The sequence below is a fragment of the Oryzias melastigma genome, linkage group LG4 (genome assembly GCF_002922805.2).
Source record: "Oryzias melastigma strain HK-1 linkage group LG4, ASM292280v2, whole genome shotgun sequence".
NCBI classification, from domain to species: domain Eukaryota; kingdom Metazoa; phylum Chordata; class Actinopteri; order Beloniformes; family Adrianichthyidae; genus Oryzias; species Oryzias melastigma.
Window position 1 is genome coordinate 31241014 of NC_050515.1, and position 23366 is coordinate 31264379.

Consider the following 23366-nt stretch of genomic DNA (forward strand, 5'->3'; position numbering starts at 1 on the left):
CTGAAGATATCGGAGTGGGAAAGACATCAGCATCAGATGGGATTAACAGCAGGACTGGAGGGAGGAGGAGGAGGAGGACTCAGAAAGGAGTCAGAATCCAGAGAGCTTTCTCACAATAGAGAACTTATTGTGTAAAAATAATCCATCTGAATCCACAGGAGCGCACGCGCGCGCGCAGAGACAGAAACGCACACATGCGTAATTACGCATCAAACTCACTAATCCTCCTGGATGAAATCGCTCAATTATTCTCAGAATCCTGGCTCTTTTCTCCTCAGTCTAACTCACTTCTTCCTCTCCAGCGGTTCCGGAGTGGGTTTGGACTCAAAGTCCTACAGAACCTCTCCCGCTCCAGAAGCAGCCAGCTGGCTGATCCAGTCAGAAATTAGTCTGGAGTTTCCCTCAATTTCGAGATTAAAACCTTTAACTTCGGAATAATGAGAAGAAGATGACATGTGAGGTCTTCCCTCCGTCATGGACTCACTCAGTCTGGCAGGAGGAGGTGCAGGAGGCGTGCTGGCACCTCCGGAGCGGAGCAGGTAGGAGCAGAATAATCCGAGCAGGAGCGGCGCGGCGCGGTACTGCCCTGCCAGGTGGAGGAGAATATATAGCAGCGAGCAGACAGACAGAGGCAGCTCAGTCTCTGCCCGCATGAGTCAGGCTGGCTGTCTGTCTGGGAGCTCCTCCCCTTCACAGTAAAAGCCTACCAAAGACCAGCTGCCTTCAAAATAAAAGCTCGAAAAAGAGGAGAATCCAAAAGGGACTTTTGTCGACTTCAGAGACAAAAAAAGGAAGCATAGAATAGGCATAGGTGGTTTGTTTATACCTTGTTTTTCTTAATCTTGAAGCTGTTTTTCTATATGACCATAAACATTCATAAAGTATGACAAAATAAGCGAAAGCATTGCAGAAAATTGAACTCTTCCTAAGGTTTATTTGGTAAGTTTCTTCTCAAACGAACTGAAAAAACTTACAACTGAAAATGATTCATCTGTGAAAAATGGTTTCATGTAAAGAAAATCCTTTGAAAACATTGTGTGTAAAAATAACTTAAAAACGACCACAAAGAAAACCCCAGAGATATTTCCAATTACTAAAAGTAAAAATTGTACATGATTGAGTTGTATTATATCTATAAGTCATCATTTGCCACACCATACCCCAGAGAAGTGTTTCCATTTCCATTATTCTATTTAAAAATAAGCTTTCATAGAATATATATTTAGGGTCCACTGTTTAGTTGATTTCATTTATTTGTTTATTTGACATAAAATGAAATTAAAGCTCATAAAACCATAAAAACAGAATAAAAAAAAAATAAGAATAATGTGAAATAACTCCGTTTTTACAAAAAGATAAAAATAGAGATTATGCTCACATCAAATCAATCAAAACTAAATTAATGGCATTTCCTGCGATAATGCTAGTGTGAATGCTGCAAGATGACTGTGGCTGCTGAAGATGCTGAAACTGCCGAAATAAAATATTACCTAAATCCCCAAATAGAAAAAAAAAAAAAAAACGTGAAAATGTTTAATTTTGCTGAAAATGCGAGCATGTTGTTAAAATATTAGATAAACTCCAAATTAGTCTAAAAAAGCTGGAAAAAATTCTAATTTTGCCGAAACAGCTAGCATGTTGTTAAAAATAAAAGTTAAACTCCAAATTACCCTTTAGTAGTTGCTGAACATTTTAACGTTTGAGTGGTCTCTCTAGCTGAAATTATATGCAGAAGTTCACAAGTTTCAAAGTGCACAAAGATTTTGAAGGATTTGAGCAATTTTCTCCTTCATTTCCTATGGGGCATATTTTGCTCAATATTTCAAAAACTATAAAGTTTATGAATACCAAAAATACAAACAGTGAACAAGCTGAACGTTTTGATACCAAGATTCCTAAAATTGTTGAAAGTGTGATTGAGTTTTTGCGTGCCAAACAAACGTACAGAAAGGAGCAGGAGAATCACTATAGAGTGAATATTAACTAAACAATCAAACAGTAAATTATTCTCTAAATGTAATGAGTATCTTTCTTCTTCAATAGTCTGGACAGGAAATCTGGATCTCCATCCAGATCTTCGGCAGAAGAAATCATGGAGTCCTCTAGAACGTTCTGCTAAACTGGTGCAGTGATTTTGGATTGAAGAAAGCAGAGTTTACCAACACCAGTGCTGGACATTACAGCCCAGATCCTGACAGACTGTAGAGATTTCATTCTGAACCTCCTGCAGTTTGGGTTCTGCTCCTCACCAGTGTTTTGGTAACCATCTCTTTTGCTGCTGCATCTTCTTCTAACACATTTAGTCCTTCCATTAGAGTTTCTGTTGATCTGATTGGACACAGCGCTCTGTGAACAGCAGCCTCTTTAGCTCTGAACCTTAGTGTCTATCCAGAATATAGAGGATCAACGATGTTCTTCTGGATAGAAGTCTGAAGTCTTCCTCATGTTGATCCAAACTGAACCAGTTTCATGATGTGTGGGGAACATGTGAAGGAGCTTTGACTTTAGTAGATGATTAGTTGGTGAAACTCAGTTTCAAACATTCATGTCCTGAAAAAAAAATTCACTTTCTGAAATCCTGTTTTTGGAGTTTTATGAGCTGGAACCTCAATTAAAGTAAAATGAACAAATTAATTATTGAAATCAATCAAACACTAAATCTATAGTCTGTGGAATTCTATATTGTCAGCATGGGATTGCAGAAATGTAAACAGTTTTCCATGATATTCTGATTATTGGAATGGGTCTGTTCTCTCCTGTTGTGCACTGCTGGGATGACGTGAGAGTCAAACACTACTTCTTCCACTGAACTGTTTCTCAATAAACTAAAAAACTCCAGCCTTCATTTTTTGGAGATGAAGAAAAGGTTTTTTAGGAATGATCCTATTCTATTTTTGTGCTGCGTGTCTCTATTTTTAGGGCGCTGGTGTGGGTCCATGAGTCAGGCTGAGCTGGAGGGGGGCTGGAGCCGAGTTCCAGGTGCTGGTCTAATGAGGGGGAAAAGGTCAGATGGTTTTTGGGAGAGTCACCCTCGAGGTGCCGACTCTCTGAGGCGAGTCAGTGTGTGTCACACAGTGTGAGAACATTGTTACAGCCTGTAGAGCTGTGACTTGTCGTGTTCGGTGTGTGTCTGACTTTCACAGTCCCGGTCCATGTTCTCCTCCTCCGACGGCGTGTTTGTCTGTGTTTGTGCTCTCCTGCGGGGGATCATGGAGGTGGGCGAGTTTCCATGCTGTCAGCTCCCAAACATAAACCCTTCCTCCTCACGCCCCTCCGTCCTTCCTTTCATCACTCCTTCTCCTTTGGCTCTTCTATCCTTCTTCCAGCTCCCAGTTTGTGTTGTTTTGAGAGTCAGCTCCCTCATCTCTCTTCCTTATTTGGAAAGTTTCTCCATTCCTCACAGGTCACTCCAGCCCGGCCAACCAATCCAGGCTTTGTTGGTCTGGACTCCCAGCCAATCCAGTGTCTCCCATGTCCTTTTAAGGACTCCCCGTCACTGAGGCCCATGAGAAATGATCTCCTTTCTTGCTCTCCTGTGATTTCATTGCACTTCATGCTCTGATCCATGAACCTCCCTTTCTCTCCCAAATGAGAACAGACTTCCTGCCTCTGCCATTTTCCATTTGCTTGTAATCAAAAACCTTGCATGTGGCTGCACAGGCATCCATCAGGGACCGGAGTCAGCCAGTGTTTGACTTTCCTTCTTAATTGGTCGTGTCATGACTGAGCTCGCAGTGTGTCGCCGGCTCCACATCTGCCTCTTTAACACGCAAGCTCCCCGCTTTCTGTAAAACCACACGCAACACCTCGACAAGAAAGTGATTGTTAAGACTTCATTAGAGTTCACGACTTGGACCCGTAAACACGCCGCTTAGGGGGCAGGCTGTGAGTCAGAAAAACATCGGAGGAAATGCAGACTGTTTGATTTGACCCAAATATGTTGCTGTTATACCACCTCACAACTGCAACCAGGAGCAAAAGTTCATACAGGTCAAAATGTTAAATTTGCTAAAAGACTGGAAATTTTGTTGAACTATGACAGAGCGCTGAAGTTTATACAAATTTCTGAAAAATTTGTAGTAAAATTGCTTAAAAATCCCTAATACATGCCAATTTTGCAAAAATATTTAGTGTGTTGCTTATGAGCTAAACTCCAAATTAGCCCAAAAAACCTCAGTAGATGCCAAATTAGCCAAAAAAGCTAGCACGTTAAATACTAGCTAAACTCAGAAATACCCTAAAATCCCTTAGTAAAGTAAATTTACCAAAAACGTTAGCCTGTTGCTAAAATGGAAACTAAACTCTAAATTAGCCTAAACAACCCCCAGTAAATAACAAATTAGCCAAAAACTTTAGCATATTGCCCAAATATTAGCTAAACTCCAAAATAGTATAAAAATACATTAGTAGATGCCATATTAGCCAAGAAAGCTAACACGCTGCTTAAATAATAGCTGGACTCCAAAAACCCTAAAATTCCTCAGCAAAATATATTAGCAGAGAACGTTAACCTGTTGCTAAAATAGAAACTAAACTCTAAATTAACCTAACAAAAACCCAGTAGACAACAAATTAGCCATAAACAGAAGCTAAAGTCAAAACGAGCCTAGGTGAGCTGCTTTTCTCCCTCAGAATCTGCTGGAATTATCATGTTAACGGTAGAAAAGTTACAGTTTGTGTTTTGTATTGACTCCTCAGGTGTTAAAGGGAACCTCAAGCTGCACTACAACACATCACTACAGTCTGTCAGCTTTGATTTAGAACTTTACTGCCCACGTTTTTCCACAAGACTTTTAGCACAAAAGGTGTTTTCCTCTCCGTCTGCATTTAAAACAGCGTCTCTAAACAATTCCAGTGATTACAGAATACAGTTCACACACTGCTCTTCAAGCTGATTAGCAGCAGTCATTATCACAGCATCTGCTTGAGTTTATAGAGGGGCCTGATATCTGGAAGGAACTCCCAAACCTGTTAGAGGAGAAAAGGCTTGTTAAAGTGAGCCTGCTTCTCATCAGGCGGACTTCCACTGAGCTCAAACACGACTGCTGCTTCATGAAGGAGGGATTAGGCAGAGGACTGGATCAACTGTTGTCTCTGGTACTTTGCAGTCACACCCTGACAGATCTGAAACAAACCTATAATATGAAACTGTGGGTGTATTATCAGGGTCAGTGTCTCTGCAGCCACACCTTCATCGTGTTGCACCATCTGAATGCCTCCTCTCCTGTGTTTGGCTCCGACGCCGCTGGATTATGTGCAGACTTTATCGTAAAGTAATCTGAGAGTCAAAGAAGAAGAGCACTTTGTGCAACAATACTCCTGGGAAAAGTCCCGTTAGGTGAGAAGAACACTGACAGTGTCATCCATGAGCCTCCTGATCATTTACAGCAGGGGTTCTCAAAGTGCGGCCCGCGGGCCGGGAGAGTTTTTGTGGCCTCAGTAAATAATAACCTGCTGTACATTGCTTGAAAAAATATTTTTTGTTTCGCGGTTTCTGGCGATATCTGCAGGAAAACAGATAATTACACCTGGGTGCCACAAGGGGCAGACAACATTTTCTATGCCACTACGTCTGCAGAGGAAAGAAGGTTTTGCTTACAAAAACTCAATCACACAAGGGCCAAAATCCAAAACACACCGTTGTTCGCGGGCCAAACATGATAAACATTTATTGAACACCCTAAAACTACATTTTTAAAACTTTAAAACTGTAACTTTTTAACATAATCATGAACTAGATATATAGCATTACCTGTGATAATGCTAGTGTGAATGCTGTAAGCTGAATTTGGCTGCTGAAGATGCTAATGCTGATAGCTGAAAATGCTGAAGCTGATAGCCAGCTAAAATATTAGCTAAATGCCAAATTAGCATAAGAAACTTAAAAAAAACACCAAAAATCTCTGGCTAGTTAAAACAGCTAGCATATGTCTGAAAAAAATGACTAAGCTTCAAAATAGCCACAAAAAAAGCCAAAACTAGCCAAAACAGCTAGTGTGTAAATATTAGCCTAACTCCAAAAAAGCCTAAAAAACAAACAAAAAAGGCCTAAATTAGCCAAAACAGCTTTAAAATTTTAAAACTGTAACTTTTTAACATAAATATGAATAATAAAAAATCAGGAATATTATTCCTGAATAAATCAACTTAAACCTTAAAGAACTTATAATATTTTGCTCTCGATAAAAATATATTCTAACAAAATTATACAAGTTAGAAATAAGAGTAAGATAACATCGAGTCATTAATAACAATAAAATAAAATGATCTGGAGGGCCGGATAGAATTACCTGGAGGGCCGGATAGAATTACCTGGAGGGCCGGATCCGGCCCCCGGGCCGTGACTTTGACACGTGTCTCAAATAGACATCACGCAGATCTGTTGTTGACCAAAATTGATGATATTTCTCAGTTAAAACAATGCTTCAAATCTTGCTCGGTTTGTTCTTATGTTAACTCTACAAATGACACTTGGTCAGTGAAGTTATTAAAAACTGTGTTTTTCACTAAAGTTGACCCCCAGTCTAATGTTGAGCTCTTAATTTGTCAGAATCTTTGAGAACCCCTGCTCGACAGGATCCATGCATTCATCTGTGAGGCGCTCAGACTGCACAGATGGTTACTGAACAGAGCGCTGCTGCTGATTGAACCAGAGGATCAGATCCTGGGATGCAGCAGGCGTATGAAGGCTGCATTCTCTCCAGGCCTGTGTCATTTCTGTCCTGTGGTTTTAGGTTGTTTCTGGAAGCCAGGTTTGTTTTCCAGACCAACTCACAGTCAAACAGAATCCAAGGCCAAGAGAGCTTTGGTTTCTTACGTAAGTTCAGAATACGACATTCAGGCAACATAATCCAGTTTCCTAAAAGCTTGCTCTCCGTTTTTGGGTCTCAAGCATGACCTTCGCCTCTCCCTCTCCTGGGATTTCCTCCGATTCTTGTCCTGATGTCTGGCACGGACGCCGGGCATCGAACGCGAGCACCAAGCTCCCGCTCTGTCTTGTCCTTCAGCCCACAAAAACACAGGCTCTGTTTTTACAGCTAAGGTTCCTGAAGTCCATCCCTTCCTGCCAAGTCACCCAACAACTTCCTCCACCTCATCAGCTCACAGTCTGCACACAAATGCGAGCTTCCAGTCTGTTTTTCCAGCAAATTACAGCTACTTCAGTCCAGACCCGAGCCTCTTTTATCACAATCAGGGAGCTTCTATTTAAAGAAGCAGTTGCTTTAAAAAAATGAAACTGGGATATTTTAACTTCAGTTACTTTTCTCTAAGAGTATGGCCTTAAATATCTTAAAGATCCTCAGCTTTAAAAATGAAGATATTAAAAGGAAAGCAGAGCAATTTGTAAATGAGGTGAGAAAACTTGTTTGAAATTATTAATATAAGTATTAATGTTCTTTCTGAGATGACAAAGATTTTGATGAATTATCCTCTTTTCTTATTATTAGGGGATTTTTGCAACAGAATCATCCAATTCTGTTTTTGTAAAAACACAAGAATAAAATAAAAACTGTTGACAGCGCTTTTTGTGATGATCTTAAGCCTCTTTGTCATCATGTGTTTATTAAAATAAGAATTTCCTTTAGTCCTTTTGTTTTTACTCACAGAATTCTAAATAAATGTTATACTCAGTCATTCTATTAGTCAGAATAACATTCTTCATCTGATACCTTGTCTAACACGTTATTGATACTACTGTTTTTCATGATATTTTTTCTCTATTGCAAATTATTGTTGGAGCGTTAGCATTAGCCGTCCTATGGCAAATTCCATTAAACGTTAGCATCAAGCTAGCGGACTTTAGCTTTATGTGCTAAATCGATTTATGTTTTTATGAATTGATTATTGATCTGTTAAGCTTAAATTGATTCAAATTGATTAATCGATTTTATTAACCCAGCTCTATTCATCTGTGATTGGTCCAAGTCAGTCTGAGTCATCGTTTCTATGGTAACCCCTCTCACCAATCACAAGTGAGCTTGAAAGTGGACCACACAAAATCTATCAATCAAACGCTCCAAACTTTGAACGTGAGACTAGCTCCCTTTATTGAGGCATCTGATTGGTCAGTTTATGCCTTGAATAACTTCCATTACAGAAAAAAATATATATAAAAATATAAATGATCAAGAACAAGTTAAAAAAATGATTAGACCCTGGACGGTTATTCTGACCAATAGAAAAACTGAGTAATAGTTGTTTATTCCTCTATGGACGTCTGTAGGATTTTGGCTTCTTGGAACCAGTGGGTACTTCCTGTCTGGAGTGTCAGTGTTGAGGGGATTCTCAGTCCAGTTCTCTATATACAGTCAACGGTGTAACTACAGATCTCTGTCTTGAGTCATGAAACATGAATTTAGGTTTTAACATTCTCTACATAAACACTGGTTGGTATTGCAGCATATTTAATCTTTTGTTTTACTTGTGGAAAATCCCAGAAACAGAATTTATCCCAACAATGAATCTGGAGAGACAGAACAGCCAGTTTAGGTTGTCTGTTTAAAGATGGACACAAATCTGATCACATTAGCTTATTCTAATACATTATAGGGGTGGAATCATTAATTGATTAAGGGATGTATTGATTTCTATAAATTGGGGAAAATGTGAAAAGGATAATTGCTATACCTAAGATAATAATTTTAGGAAATAAATTCTAGTCAGTGAGCCATGCCTTATCATACTAACAAAGATTATTTTGCTGTTGAAAAACATTTTGATAAGCTTTTTTTCCCCTTAAAACACGTGTCAAAGACAAGGCCCAGGGGCCGGATCATTTTATTGTATTGTTATTAATCGCCCGATGTCATCTTGAGCTGATTTCCAACTTCATTAATAAACTTTAATGTTATTTATGGTTTAAATTGATTAATTCTGGAATAATATTCCTGCCTTTTTATTATTCATAATTATGTCAAAAAGTGACAGTTTAAAAGTTTTAAAAATGGGCATTCTGGTAGATTTCTGGACTATTTTGGCATTTACTAAGATTTTTAGGCTATTTTGGAATTTAGCTAATATTTCAGCTACATGCTAGCTTAGGCTTTTTTTTTAGTTATTATCCTAATTACAAAACAGCCTAGGATAATTTGGGCTTTTTTCAGTTTTTTTAGGTTATTTTGGAGTTTAGCATTTTTTTCAGCTACATGCTAGCTGTTTTGACTAATCAAAGTTTTTTTTGGCATTTAGTTAATATTTTTTTGCTGGCTATCAGCTCCAGCATTTGTAGCTATCAACATCAGCACTTTCAGCTATCAGCACTATCATCTTCAGCAGCCAAATTCAGCTTAAAGCATTCACACTAGCATTATCACAGGTAATGCTGTATATCTAGTTCATAATTATGTTCAAAAGTTACATTTTTTAAGTTTTAGAAATGTAGTTTTAGAGTGTTCAATAAATGTTTATCCTGTTCGACCTAAGGTGTGTTTTGGATTTTGGCCCCTTGATCGAGTTTGACACTCCTGGTTTAAAAGATAAACCTTAACGGCTGGAGTCATTCAGTGATTCATCAGATCTGTGAATCCAATCAGTATTATTGAATGAATACACCTTGGTCTCTAATCACAGGTAGTTAGACGGCTGAAGCTGCTGCAGGGTAGAAGAGCCCGGCTACTGATCTGTGTCTACTCAGAATGAGCATAAAGTGGCCTCTTAAGGGTGAAGAGGCAAAAACAAATACTAACCCCTCAAGAATGATGTCAGACGGAAAGTAACAAACTGTTCTGATCCAAAGCAAAGGCTCCTGTGGGAGTCATGGAGCTCGGGGGTCAGGGTGCACATGTTTGTTTGATTCTCTGTGTGACTACAGAGGCTGATCTTTATCCACAGATCCTGGACTTGTGACAAGGGACTGAAACACTGGTACTTAGTCTGCAAGTTATCTCAAAGTATGTATCATGAAAGTCCATCAAAAAAGGATGTTTACCAAGATTATCATTCTGTTTACTCTGTTTTTGAGTCTTCAGATTCCTTATATTTTTATTTCTGTTTTTATTTGCTCTTCAAACATCATTTTGCAGATTTTCAGAAAGTTTTGTTCTTCTTTTTTTCCCTTTAACTTCTTTTTCATGCTTGTAAAATTCACAGAAAGTGAAAATATTTGAAAACCAAGATGCTTCTTAAAGTTAAAAGAGCAAATCTGGAGCCTTTTGGGCAGCAATCGCATGATCCTTTTTAGAGGAAAATTAACAACATTTCATCCTCTGACGACCATGCTTCTCCCTAAAACCTCAATGTCTTTCTGGGATATTTTAGAGTCCTGGGAATCCAACTGTCAACCACATTAGTGGAAAATGCCTGCTTTGCTGCATGCCAGCCTCTCTTCTCATGCCTCACACCCTTTTTTGTCATCCCAGCCAGCGCTTACCCAAGGTCTGTGAAAAAAGAAAAGGAATCAGCAAGAATGGTAAGATCAGCAGAGGATCTGATCACAACAGAAAGCCAAAAATAAACACAATCAGAGCCCAGATCCTAATAGTGCATGTGTCAAAGTCACAGCCCGAGGACCAGATCTGACCCTCCAGGTAATTCTATCCGGCCCTCCAGATCATTTTATTTTATTTTATTGCTCTCATTTCTAACTTGTATCATTTTGACAACATATATTTTTATAGAGAGTAAAATATTGAAAGTTATTCTGGAATAATATTCCTGCCTTTTTATTATTAATTATGTAAAAAAAGTTGTGGATTTAAAGTTTTAAAAAATGGCATCCTGCTAGCTTTTTGGACTATTTTGGCATTACTAATTTTCTTTAGGCTCCTCTAGAGTTTAGCTAATATTTCAGCAACATGCTAGCTATTTTGGCTAACCTAATTTTTTTTTTTTTTTTAGTTTTCTTAGGCTAATTTGGCATTTAGCTAATATTTTAGCTGGCTATCAGCTTCAGTGTTTTTAGCTATCAATTTCAGCATCTTCAGCAGCCAAACTTATCTTACAGCATTCACACTAGCATTATCACAGGTAATGCTATATATCTAGTTTATAATTATGTTAAAAGTTAAGGTTTTAAAGTTTTAAATATTTAGTTTTAGAGTGTTCAATAAATGTTTATGCTGTTCATTCCGTAACCAAAGGTGTGTTTGGATTTTGGCCCTTGTGCGATCGAGTCTGACACTCCTGTAATAGCACAACCTGGTCTGGAAAACTCTGTGCGTGTGTGTTTGTGTGTTTGGGTTCCTCTCCTTTCCTAAAAGGTCCAACCCCGTCAGAGGGGCCCCAGTGTAGGGCCACATACTCACAGCTTTGGCTTGGGCCTGGTGGGCAGGGGGGGGGCATCTCTTCCAGAAGATGGAGACAGCTTTCCTGGAGTTGGGGGGGAGCCTGGGGTCATGAGGGCAGGACTCTGCGGTTTTGCTGGATCATCCATGTCGGTGTGCGGCAGAGGTGGTGGTGGAGGAGGAGGAGGCGTGGTCTCTTTGCTTGGAGGTGGAGAAGGGTGGTGTCCATTCTGTTTCTCCTGAGCATCTAGCGTGATCGGGACTGGAGGTGGAGATGACACGCTGGGCCAGACCTCCAGCTCCTCGATGTGGAAGGCCTCAGAGCCAGGTGCAGGCAGAGCCTTGGGTGGCAGCTCCAGGTGGGTGATCTCAGTGGGGGGTGGAGGAGGAGGGAAGGACACCGCATCCTCGAAGCCTGAGCTGTCACCGGACATGCCGTTACTGGATGAATCCTCTGCTGCAGAGGAAACAAAGAGCAGGAGAGCGGAAAATGCTTTGACGTCGACGTTCAGCAGCGATCAGCTGATCCCAGCGCTGTTTGTTCAGTCTTTCCTTTAGCCTGTGTGGGGAGTTCTGTACTCTACAGCATGAGCATCATCAGAAACCCCTCTGAACTCTGACCTTTGTCTGAATCAACACTCACAGAACAACATTTTGTGTAGTCGTGTCATGAGGACAGTTTTCCAAACCAAATCAGGAGAACGACCAGACATCCAAACATCTGTGTGATGATCAGTCTGGGACTCCTTAACCATCACTTATCCAGTTCATCTGGAAAAGTCGTATTTAAATTAAATCTTTTATCTTTGTTGTTTTGTATGCAGATCCCAGCCAGCAAGGCCAGATGGACCTCATAAGGTTTCCGTGCCCCCCCCGTGTTTGCCACATTGACTTAGGTGGGCACTCGGTGGGCTGGCTCGAAATGCTAGCCAGTCGGCCGGTGTACAGCGGGTCTTTCTAGATCACTTCAGAAAGCGGAATTCTCTAGCTCGAAACAGCGGAGCTCGATAAAGGGATGCTTGTTAGCTTGATAAAGAATAGCTTACCTGCATGCTACACCTGAACTCATTAGTTAGCTACAGGGGAGGTCGCTAACTCAATGCAACTGAGCTTGCTAGCACAAAACAACCGAGCTGGCTAACTTGCTACAGTGGAGCTCACTACCTCAATACAGCGGAGCCCACTAGCTTGATACAGTGGAACCCGCTAGCTTGCTACAGTGGAACCCGCTGGCTTGATACAGTGAGGCTCATTAGCTCGATACAGCGGAGCTCGCTACCTTGATACAGTTTAGCTTGAGAAAGTGGAGCTTGCTTGCTTGCTACAGATGAGCTCGCTAGCATGGTATATTGGAACTTGTGAGTTTGCTACAAGGTATCTTGCAAGCTCCATACAATAGAGCTCACTAGCTCATAATAACGGAGCTGGCTAACTTACTACAGGGGAGGTTGTTAGCTCAATACAGCGTAGCTCGCCAGCACGCTACGCCGTCCACCAGGCGCCGGGCTAACATGGTAAGGCTACCCACTGAGTGTCCACTTAACCCAGTGTGGGCAAACACAGGTGGGGCCGCCACAGAAACTGTGGAGAAACCCATTTTGGGCCGGCCCACATTTTCTGCCACTTTGAAACTGTTTGAGGCCTGCTTAGCCTTGTTGGCTGGGATGGAGTAAAAAGAGACATCAAAGAGCTTTTTCAAAGAGTTGTTCATGAACCAGAAAAGAATTACAGACACTACAGGTGTTGGGGTGTTTCAGATGATCATCCGTGCTGGACGCACCTGGAGTGACTGTGAGTCGGGCTGAGCTGCTGACAGAACCGCAGGGATTGGACGCCGTGCAGCAGAACAGACCGCCGTCCTCCGGAAAAGCCTCGGCTATCACCAACGTGCAGATCTCCTCTGAAATCAGAATCAGCAGATTCATCATGAAATGTGAGCAGGTGGTACTGGGGGAGCACTTCTGCATTTCTGATGAGGGTTTGTCAGGCAGACAGGTGAGTCACTGCGCAGACAGACAGGAGAGTGAGGAGCAGATGCAGACGCACAGATGTTCAGGGATGCCTGAGTGACTCACAGCCTCACACAGGTGTGATTACACAATTTCAGCTGTTTAACAAAGGAGAAAGTTACTTAACAAATAACTAAAAATCAATTTTTAAGGAGCTAATGCACACTTCATTAAACTGTTTCCTCAGTGATTTACTAGTAAACATTTATACAAACTTATTAAATGCACCTTTTGAAACCACATATATAATTTTATAACTACAAATTTTTAATACCAAAAAATAAACAGAAAATGACTTTCAAACCTTTATTAGTCGAGCAGCCTTTGTGAGTGTATTTCTCTACTTAACAGTTTCTTTTATAATGTTCTTCTTTTTAGTATAAAACTCCCACTTTTTTTTTTTTTTACAAAAAGTTTTTATTCTAATACACAAACTATTTCAACCTTAACTTAATACTGTGCAAAACAAAATTTCTGATGATAAATGTAGTCATTTTTAACTGCAAAAATCTCAAAAAATGAGAGCAAACAGTGTTCATGTTTTATAACAGAGATGAAAAATGGCAAAAGAAAACAAAAACAGGAAAAACTCCACTACATTATTTAAAATGTTTTAAGTTGTTCTTGTTATGTTTTTCTCAAACCAAAAATATTATAGACGCCATACCACGAAAAAGCAACTTTTTTAGATTCCTCACTATATAGAACCCCACAGCAGTATGTTGATCCATTCATGCATTTCTGAGTAATCCTCAAAAAACTTGGACTCTCAGCAGCAGCCCCTCCCATACCCATGAAAACGATGATGTCACAGAGTGAGACCGCCCCTTTCAGGAAGCGTCTGCTCCGCCCCCAAGCTAACACAAACGCTTCCTCTGCAAAGCTAGCAGCTCGAGTTAGCAAGTATGTTTTATTTTGTGGATGACATACTGAAGTCATGAAGTGGGCGGCAGCCATTTGGAGAAAAAGGCGGGGCCTCATAGATTGAGTCGTTTTACTTCCTGGTATGAAAAGAGTTCAGAAAAATAACTCAAAGAACCCTCCACCTAATGAATCCAGTTTGACCTTTGACTGTAAGTAAAGCTGTAGCTCAGTTGGAGGTTGTTACTGTTTCTGACTGTTGTCCTCAGATGTTATTGGTGCAGGAACAGAAACATACCTGGCTCAGCAGCTGATCGCGGCTCTGATGTGGCGCAGGCAGAGAAGAAGAAGACAGAAGAAACATCTGTTAGTAGACATTTACAACCACAGCTGAGACATCTGCAGCTTCAAGGATCCACGCTCACTTTTCTGTAAAATACGAAAGTCAGGGGAGTCCAGGATCTCGTTTCCTTCTCGGTACCACCGGACCTGTAGAGGTGGGCTTCCACGGACCCGGCACTCCAGAACCACCACTTGACCCTCAGAGGCCTGAGCATCCTGTAAGTGCTGCACCACAGTTCAGAGAGAAGGAAGCAAAACAGGAGGTCAACATTCAAACTGTCAGGATTCTATGCTTGTGTTTTTGTGGTGCTTTTGTCACGTTCATTATGTCTCACTATGTCCAGGTTAATCCTCCACAGCTGTCTTAACCCTTTAACACTGGAGCTCCAGTGTTTATGTTCTTTAATTTACTGTAACTTTGTAACCGTTAACACCATCAACGTAATTGCAGTAGATTTTGAAGGAGAAAAGCGACTGTTTCTGAGGTGTAGGAACTTGTCTGGACTTGTTTTTGTTTTTCTTGCAAAGGTCCCCACGTCTTGGGTGTTTTGGACATCTGGGATCTGCCCTTTTGGGGAGGGGTACTGTCATGATTCTATGCTTGTGTTTTTGTGGTGCTTTTGTCATGTTCATTATGTCTATGTTCTATGTCTATCAGTCCTACGATCAATTCCTGACACAAACGCAGTGTTCAGAGTCTCTCAAAGTCTGTTTTTTGATTCAATTCTTCTTTGGAATCCCTGTTACGACACTCAGCGCGTCTCTTCTTTGGACAGTTCCTCTAAAGACGAAGGTTTGGTTTTCGTTTCCTGACTGACTGAAGACGTCTTAAAGACCCAACTCTGATGAAAATTGTTTTTGCCGTTTTAACATGTTCTTGTGACATTTTTCTGATTATGGAAGACACGAAACATTAAGCTTAAAATTGTATTCTGAGTGTTTCTTTATTCAAATCACTGTGATTTAAGAGCAGATGAAGAAATGCTTTTTAAAAAATATCATATTTGTAACATAAAAAATATGATGGGTGGTCCAAAGTCTTCCTGCTCCACTTCATTCTGATTCATCCACTTGCAGACAAATAGATCCATGAACGTCTTTGTTTTCCTGGTCTTAGCTGGAATCTGGATCAGAACTGCACAGCTGGATAGATCCCATATTGATCATTGTTTTTGTTGTACCACTAATGTTAGCTTGTGGATGTGAGGGACTGCAAGCTAAAGAGAGAGCGCTCATGGACGACAGTCCTGCCCACAATTCAGAGGTTGAATTCCTGCCACTTTTATTTTGGCTAAAAGCCGAATCATTTATGACTAAAACAGCACTGGGAACACTTTTACAGTAGATCAAAAGATGTGCAGGGTGAGACTTTGAGTTACACACCCAGGTTTTTAAAATCTCAAATCCATCCTGATAATTGCATCTTCCTCATTACCAGGAGAAACAAAGGAGGTCTGAACCAAAGGATCCTGTTGAAGGAAATCAAATCTAGGCAGCTTAGATTATTCTACAAGTAAATCTTACAACGGAAGGTGAGCTGATGGGAAAAGCACAAAATCAGATGGTGAAGTGTAGTTATCAGCACATGAATTTACCCATAATTCCTACAAGTGTTGGGTGATATGACGATACATATTGTGTGGGCGATAGGAAAGTGTCTGTCTGTCATCCCATTTCTCTCCTTTTGTTTTTATTTTTTATTTGTTCATTTTTACTGTGCAAAAATGTGTTTTCCTACAAAGAAACTTAAAACTGTTGTGCACTTTAAAAAAAATAATTCAGTTAAATGTTAATTGAAAAAATACAGTCTGAGAAAAGTAAGTAATGACATTTTTTTCAGAGAATAACTGAAAATATATTTTACTGTGGTATGTTGTGATATATATCGTTATCGTGATTTAAATTAATTCATATTTTGATATAATCTTTTTTCATATAGGCCAGCACTAATTCCTACTATATTAATGTTCCCAACAGACTCAGACATTCTACACCTAAAGCTGAAAAGATTAGTCATACATCCCAGAATAAAGTGACTGAATCTGTTTTTTTAGTTATTCTCTAATCTGAGTTCCCTCATGAAACATGGCACCTATTCCAGCATTAGGCCTTTTACAGTTTTCCTAGAAGGATTCCTTAAGGAGTCTTCCTGCGCTGGATGTGAGGAGCCGGCCTTCTCAAACTTCCAGTCAATCCCACAGCACCTGACAGGATTACAGGACCTGATGAGCGTTCACACGGGAGCTGATAGGAAACACTCTGACAGGTGGACTCCTAGATCCATGAAAGCCTCCGGCTGTGCTTCCAGCACACGGGTGAAACATGCATCTTGGGTTTGGGAGCGGGGGTAAAACTAACCCTTTAACACCGGAGCTCCAGTGTTTATGTTCTCTGATTTACTGTAACTTTTTAATTGTCAACACGATCAATGTATTAGACCCTTTTCACGTGACGTCACGCAAAACAGCGAGTGTGCAGAGTGACTTCTGGTTATATATTCTGTCTATGGTTTAGAGCAGCAAAGCTGACAGCTGAACGCTGTTTAAAGCGAATTAACGTAAATAATAAAAGGTAACCAGACCAATTGTAACGTAAATGTGTACAATATTTATTTTCTAAATGTCCTACCAGGTTGTATTATTTTCCCTCTTAGATCAAATGTCAGTATTCCTCCTGCAGAATGCTCCACTGCTTAAAATACCCGAAAAACAACAAATACCTCTTATTACAACAGCTACATTTATCCTTGGGTTCAGTTAAAACACGCACGGTCAACATGCAGCAATCTGGATCTTAGCTGCTCCTATTACAACATGAATTTCCATCAGCTTTTGTGCTGATCGCATTTAAAACACGTGTTAATAACATCAGACAAAATAGAACCTGTTAGAATAAAATCTGCTCAAATGAAAGGTTGATATTTTACAATAGAACCTCAAATATTGAAGGATTATTCAAATTAGTATTTAGATTTGTTAACGATTTAAGACAGGAAATTAAGATACAGTTCAGCAGGACATTCATAAAATAAATATTGTACATTTTCCTGTTGAAATCGGTAAGATTTCTTCTTATTAGTTACGTAAAATCATGTTGAACAACGTTCAGCTGTCAGCTTTGCCGTTCCAAACCTGAACACCGAAAGTCTCTATTGCCATTTTCGGCCCTGTCGCCATTTTGTCTGACATCACAGAAAAGGGTCTATTCTAGCAGATTCTGAAGGAGAGAAGCGACAGAATTAATGTGTTAACAATTGAAAAGTTACAGTTTGTTAAAGATTTTGTGTTTTAGCGTCACCGGCGACGCCTCAGGTGTTAAGGGTTAAAGCGCTCACTTTACCAGAAGCCACTGAGATGATTAACCCAGCAGGAATTCTTAAAGGAGGTGGACGTAAGGGTAAAGAAAAACAAATGTCTTTTCTTAATGAAGTGGAAAATGATTTAGGGCCTGACAGGCTGCATGAGACCTGACCCGTGAGGGTCTGGCAGCACCGTTTGAAGCTCTGCCACAGTCGTCACAAGAACTTCGTGGGGAGAGGGATTTGGGTTGTTGATGAGGGTTACGGGAGTCTGAACTGCGGGTTGAATCTGACCCCCACCACTGACAGCCGCAGAACTGACGCCAGTATTGCAGGAGGCCCGGTGGGTCGATGGCCTTGAGGTAGAAAGGGAGCAAAACCCTGCAGAACGTACAGCTAAGCTGAGAAATCCAAGAAGCATTCATTCCTGAAGAAGTCCGACTAACCTTGGTGAAAACGGGAGAGCCGGACACATCAGCCCCCTGCAGCACTGGGCTCTGCGTCTGGAGGAAACAGGAATTTCATCAAGAGGAGGTTTTTAAAAGTTCCACAAAATCCATGAAGCGGTCCTGCTCCATGTCTGGAGCTCCCTACCCGCTGTTGGGGCTGAGACATGGACTGGACCAGCGCCGAGCGATGAGGAGGAACCTCTGGAGTTTTGGGCGACGACGAGCGTATTGTTAGGGACATTGAAGAAGTCTTTTTCTGCGCTCTTAAAATAAGCAAAACATAAATCAGTAAACTAACAAATACAATGCTGCTGCACAACAACAGACTCAGAGAGTTACAGCTAAAACACAATACTTGGAAGAAATGGGCCTCCCTGGCAGTCCAGATGATATCAGAGGTCTTGGCTTGAGAGTGTAAACAAAGAGGGAAGGAGACACGTCAGGAAGGAATCCAGATGGAGGCAGAATTATGAAAGACTCAATCAAAAGAGCCTGAAAGTGTTTTGGAACATGCTGGAACTGCTGGGTGGAGTGCAACATGAATACTCCTCAAAATGCATCCCTCTGGGAAGGAAGAGCTCACAGGAAGACATTCAAGACACGGAGGAACGAGTGTTTGCAGCTAACGTTTAAAATTAGAACGTAGAAGGTCATCCCTGCTTCTCCTAAAATGTGGGAGGTTCTCTTTTATTCTGTGAAAACTTTATGAACCTTTCCCAGCCAGCAAGGCCAGGTGGGGCCCATATGGTTTAAGAGGGCGGAAAATGTGGACCCCCGATGAGTTTGTCCACAGTTTCAGTGGTGGCCCCAGCTGTGATTCCCCACACTGGCTTAAGTGGACACTCAGTGAGTTGGCTCACAATGCTAGCAAGCCGCCCGATGGACGGCTCAACTCGCAACAGCTAGCAATCTAGCGGGCTAGTGGAGGTCACTAGATTGCGACAGTGGAGCTCACAATAGTGGAGCTAAACTGTAACAAGCTAGCTAGCTCGATACAGCGGAGCTTGAAACAGCAGAGTTTGCTAGCTTGCTAGAGTAGAATTCGCAAGCTTGATACAGCAGAGCTTGCTACCTCGCTACAGCGAAGTTTGCTAGATCGCTTCAGCAGAGCTTACTAGCTTGATATAATGGACCTCGCGGGCTCTCTACAGCAGATCTTGCTACAGTAGACCTTGCTAGCTTGCTACACTGAAACTCGCTAGATCGCTATGGTGGAGCTCGCAACAATGGAGCTCTACTGTAGCAAGATAGCTACAGTAGCAAGCCAGCGGGCTAGTGGAGCACCACTATAGCAAGCTAGCTAGCTCAATATAGCGGAGCTCACTATCTCAATAGAGCGGTGCTCAGTAGCTCGATACAGCAGAGCTTGCTAGCTTGCTACAGTAGAGCTTGAAACAGTGGAGTTTGCTAGCTTGCTACAGTAGACTTCGATACCTCAATACAGCATAGCTCGCTACACTGAAGCTCAGGACAGCGAAACTCACTAGCTTGCAACAGCTGAGCTTGCTAGCTCGATACAACAGAGCTCGCAGGTTTTAAACAGCAGATCATGCTACAGTAGAGCTTGTTAGCTTGCTACAGTGGATCTCGCTAGATCGTTACAGCGGAGATCTCAACAGTGGAGATCCACTGTAGCAAGCTAGCTAGCTCAATACAGCGGAGCTTGCTAGCTTGCTAAAGTAGAGCTCGCTAGCATGTTACGCGTCCACTGGGAGGCTGGCTAGCATAGCAAGCTAACCCACTGAGGGCCACTTACGCCATTGAGGACAAACACAGCTGGTCCCACATTTTCTGCCAACTTTTAAACCAAATGCTGCCTTAGCCTTGCTGGCTGGGTTTAATGGATCTCAACAGTCCAGTTATGGAGAAGCAGAGCTCGCCAGTTGTTGCAGATTTCTGTGAACCTGATGGAAAGTTCAAGGTTCAGTAGATAACAAGAGAAGTCATGAGACGTACTGAGGCATGTGTCCTGATCTGGACTTTGACCCAACTCCTTCTCCCTCCGAGTCTGAAGAAGAAGCTCCTGCAGGACAGAAACACCAGAAGAGACGCTTTTAGCTGAACACCAGACAGCTGTGCTTACATAACAACAAACAGCAAAATCTAGAAAAAAACGAGCAAGCGTTTGTAGCTGTGCTTCTGAAAAAAAAGCATATTTAGTAGGGATGTAACAATTATGTCAAGCCACCATTCGATTCAATTCACAGTTTTAAAGTCACGGTTTTGATTTTTTTCTTATTTTTTTTCTCAACACAATGAATTAAAGGTATTTTAAGACCAAGTATGTTTTTTTTTTTTGCCCCTTACACCCCACATCATAAGTGTGTGTGACTTACATTATCCTTACAAATATTTCTTATTACATGTACGACAATGGCACGTTCAATTTTCAGGTGGCCGCATCAGCCTTAAGGGAACTGCAAGACACACCTGAGCTCCCTGTAAGATGGAGCCCGTCCTCTATGACCCTCCAAGGAGCCAGACAACCCAAAAACCTGCAGCAGCTGTAGAGGTCAACCCCGTACGTGTGCATGTGACTAAGGCTCAAGTTAAGGGAAGTTCAGGGAAAGCACAGGATTATGTGATTATTACATGATCCGTGCTTTAACCACTCCTAACCAAGAGACTTTACCAGCCTTTTCTGTAATCTCTTTCTATAAGTTCATGCTTTTGCTTGTTTTATTCCTACTCTAAACACATGCTGCCCTTTGCTCCACTGCAGGGTTAGCTTGTGAGCTAACTGATACCAACATTTTCAATCAGTTAGGAAGACACCACAGATCTGGTGAGTTTTCACTCAAGTAACTAAACTATCCAACTAAACTAACGAACCAAACAGGCCAGAGTGAAAGTAAGAATCTTTTTTGTATTATCAATGGAAATATGTGTTTCATGAAAGAAGGAGTTTTGGGTCCAAATGCAGTGAGGCAAGAAATATTTAGTCATCCACCAATTGTGCAATTATTCAATTTAAAAAGATGAGAGAGGCCTGTAATTTTCATTATAGAAAAACCTCAACCATGAGAGACAAAATGAGAATAAAAATCCAGAAAATCACAATCTGGTTTTTAAAGAATTTATTTGTAAATGATGGTGGAAAATAAGTATTTGGTCAATAACAAACCATCAAGATTTCTCTCTCTCACAGACCTGTAAGAGCGTCCTCTGTCCTCCACTTGTTACCTGTATTAATGGCACCTATTTGAACTGGTTATCTATATAAAAGACACCTCTCCACAACCTCAAACAGTCACACTCCAAACTCCACCAAAAAGCTTTCTAAGGACACCAGAAACAACATTGTTGAGCTGCATCAGGCTGGGAAGACTGAATCTGCAATAGGTAAGCAGGCTGATGGGAAGAAATCAATTATTAAGAAATTGAAGACATTCAAGACCATTAATAATCTCCTTCCATCTGGGGCTCCCAGCAAGATCTCACCCTGTGGGGTCAAAATGATCACAAAAATCCAAGAACCACCCAGGGGGATCCAGTGAATGACCAACAGAGAGCTGGGACCAAAGTAACAAAGACTACCATTAGTAACACAATACAAAAGAATTGTGTCCTCCTGCTAAAGCCAGAACATGTTTAGGCTGTCTAAAGTTTCTAGAGAGCATTTGGATGATCCAGAAGAGGATTGGGAGAATGTCTTATGGTCAGAGGAAACCAGATTAGAACTTTTAGGTAAGAACTTTGAAGGAGAAAGAATGCTGAGTTTCATAATGAAAGTATTTCAAGATCCTTGAGTGTCCTAACCAGTCTCCTGATCTCAGCTCCATAGAAAATCTGTGGAGGGAGTTGAACGTCTGTGTTGCCCAGCGACAAAACCCCAAAACATGACTGCTCTAAAGGAGATCTACATGGAGGAATGGACCAAAACATCACTGCTCTAAAGGAGATCTACATGGAGGAATGGACCAAAACATCTCTGCTCTAGAGGAGATCTGGATGGAGGAATGGACCAAAAAACTCACTGCTCTAAAGGGGATCTACATGGATGAATGGACCAAAACATCTCTGCTCTAGAGGAGATCTGATGGAGGAATGGATCAAAAAATCACTGCTCTAGAGGAGATCTACATGGAGGAATGGACCAAAACATCACTGCTCTAGAGGAGATCTGGATGGAGGAATGGACCAAAACATCACTGCTCTAGAGGAGATCTACATGGAAGAATGGACCAAAACATCACTGCTCTACAGGAGATCTGGATGGAGTAATGGACCAAAACATCACTGCTCTAGAGGAGATCTGAATGGAGGAACGGACCAAAACATCACTGCTCTACAGGAGATCTGATGGAGGAATGGACCAAAACATCACTGCTCTAGAGGAGATCTGATGGAGGAATGGACCAAAACATCACTGCTCCAGATGAGATCTACATTGAGGAATGGACCAAAATACCAGCAACAGTTTGTGGAAACCTTGTGAAGACTTAGAGAAAATGTTTGACTGCTGGCATTACAAACAAAGAACAAAGTATTGAGTTGAACTTTAGTTATTGACCAAATACTTATTTTCTACGATAATTTACAAATTAATTCTTTCAAAATCATACATTGGTATTTTCTGGATTTTTTTCTCATTTTGTCTCTCATAGTTTAGGTATGATGAAAATTACAAGCCTCTCTCATCTTTTTAAGTGGGAGAACTTCCACAATTGGTGGCTGACTAAATACTTTTTTGCCCCACTGTATGTTAATAGAGAGTGAGCTATAGAGCCCACAGATGTTCTTTCACAATCAGGTGGACTCATTGCAAAGTTAAGGCATCCCTGCTACAAAAAGGTGACCTGGGATCTGTTATCTGACCTTCGATGTACACCTCAGCAGAGGTGTTTTCTGCTCCCAGGCTGTTGGAGGCCACACAGGTGTAGCGCCCGGTGTCGTCCTCAAAGGCCTCGGCGATCACCAGCGTGTGCAGGTCACCGTCTTTACTGATCTGTATGTCAGGGGAGTTTTGCAGCTCCCGACCTTCACAGAACCACCTGGAAGAAGAGGGGACCTGGGATTACTTCAACGTGAGAAACTCAAAGAAGAGATGGATTTAAAGTCCCCCTCCGATGAACATCCGTTTTTTTAGTTTTTAAAATGTCTGTGTGTCATTTTTCTTCTGAAAGAGAACAAATGTAATAAGAAATCATTTAGTTTTTACATTTCCGAGTATTTCTCCTTTTAA

General features: G+C 41.1%; 1 protein-coding gene across 1 annotated transcript in view; it reads right to left on the minus strand.

The window, feature by feature from the left end:
- palld (palladin, cytoskeletal associated protein) overlaps positions 1-23366 on the minus strand; it is a gene marked incomplete in the record, with an annotated part of 82091 nt that overhangs the window by 16179 nt on the left and 42546 nt on the right. The window contains 8 exon segments of the mRNA XM_036211723.1: positions 11244-11679; positions 13003-13122; positions 14391-14414; positions 14518-14659; positions 18179-18235; positions 18327-18444; positions 20138-20204; positions 23000-23175. Coding sequence (XP_036067616.1) covers positions 11244-11679; positions 13003-13122; positions 14391-14414; positions 14518-14659; positions 18179-18235; positions 18327-18444; positions 20138-20204; positions 23000-23175 — 1140 coding nt within the window.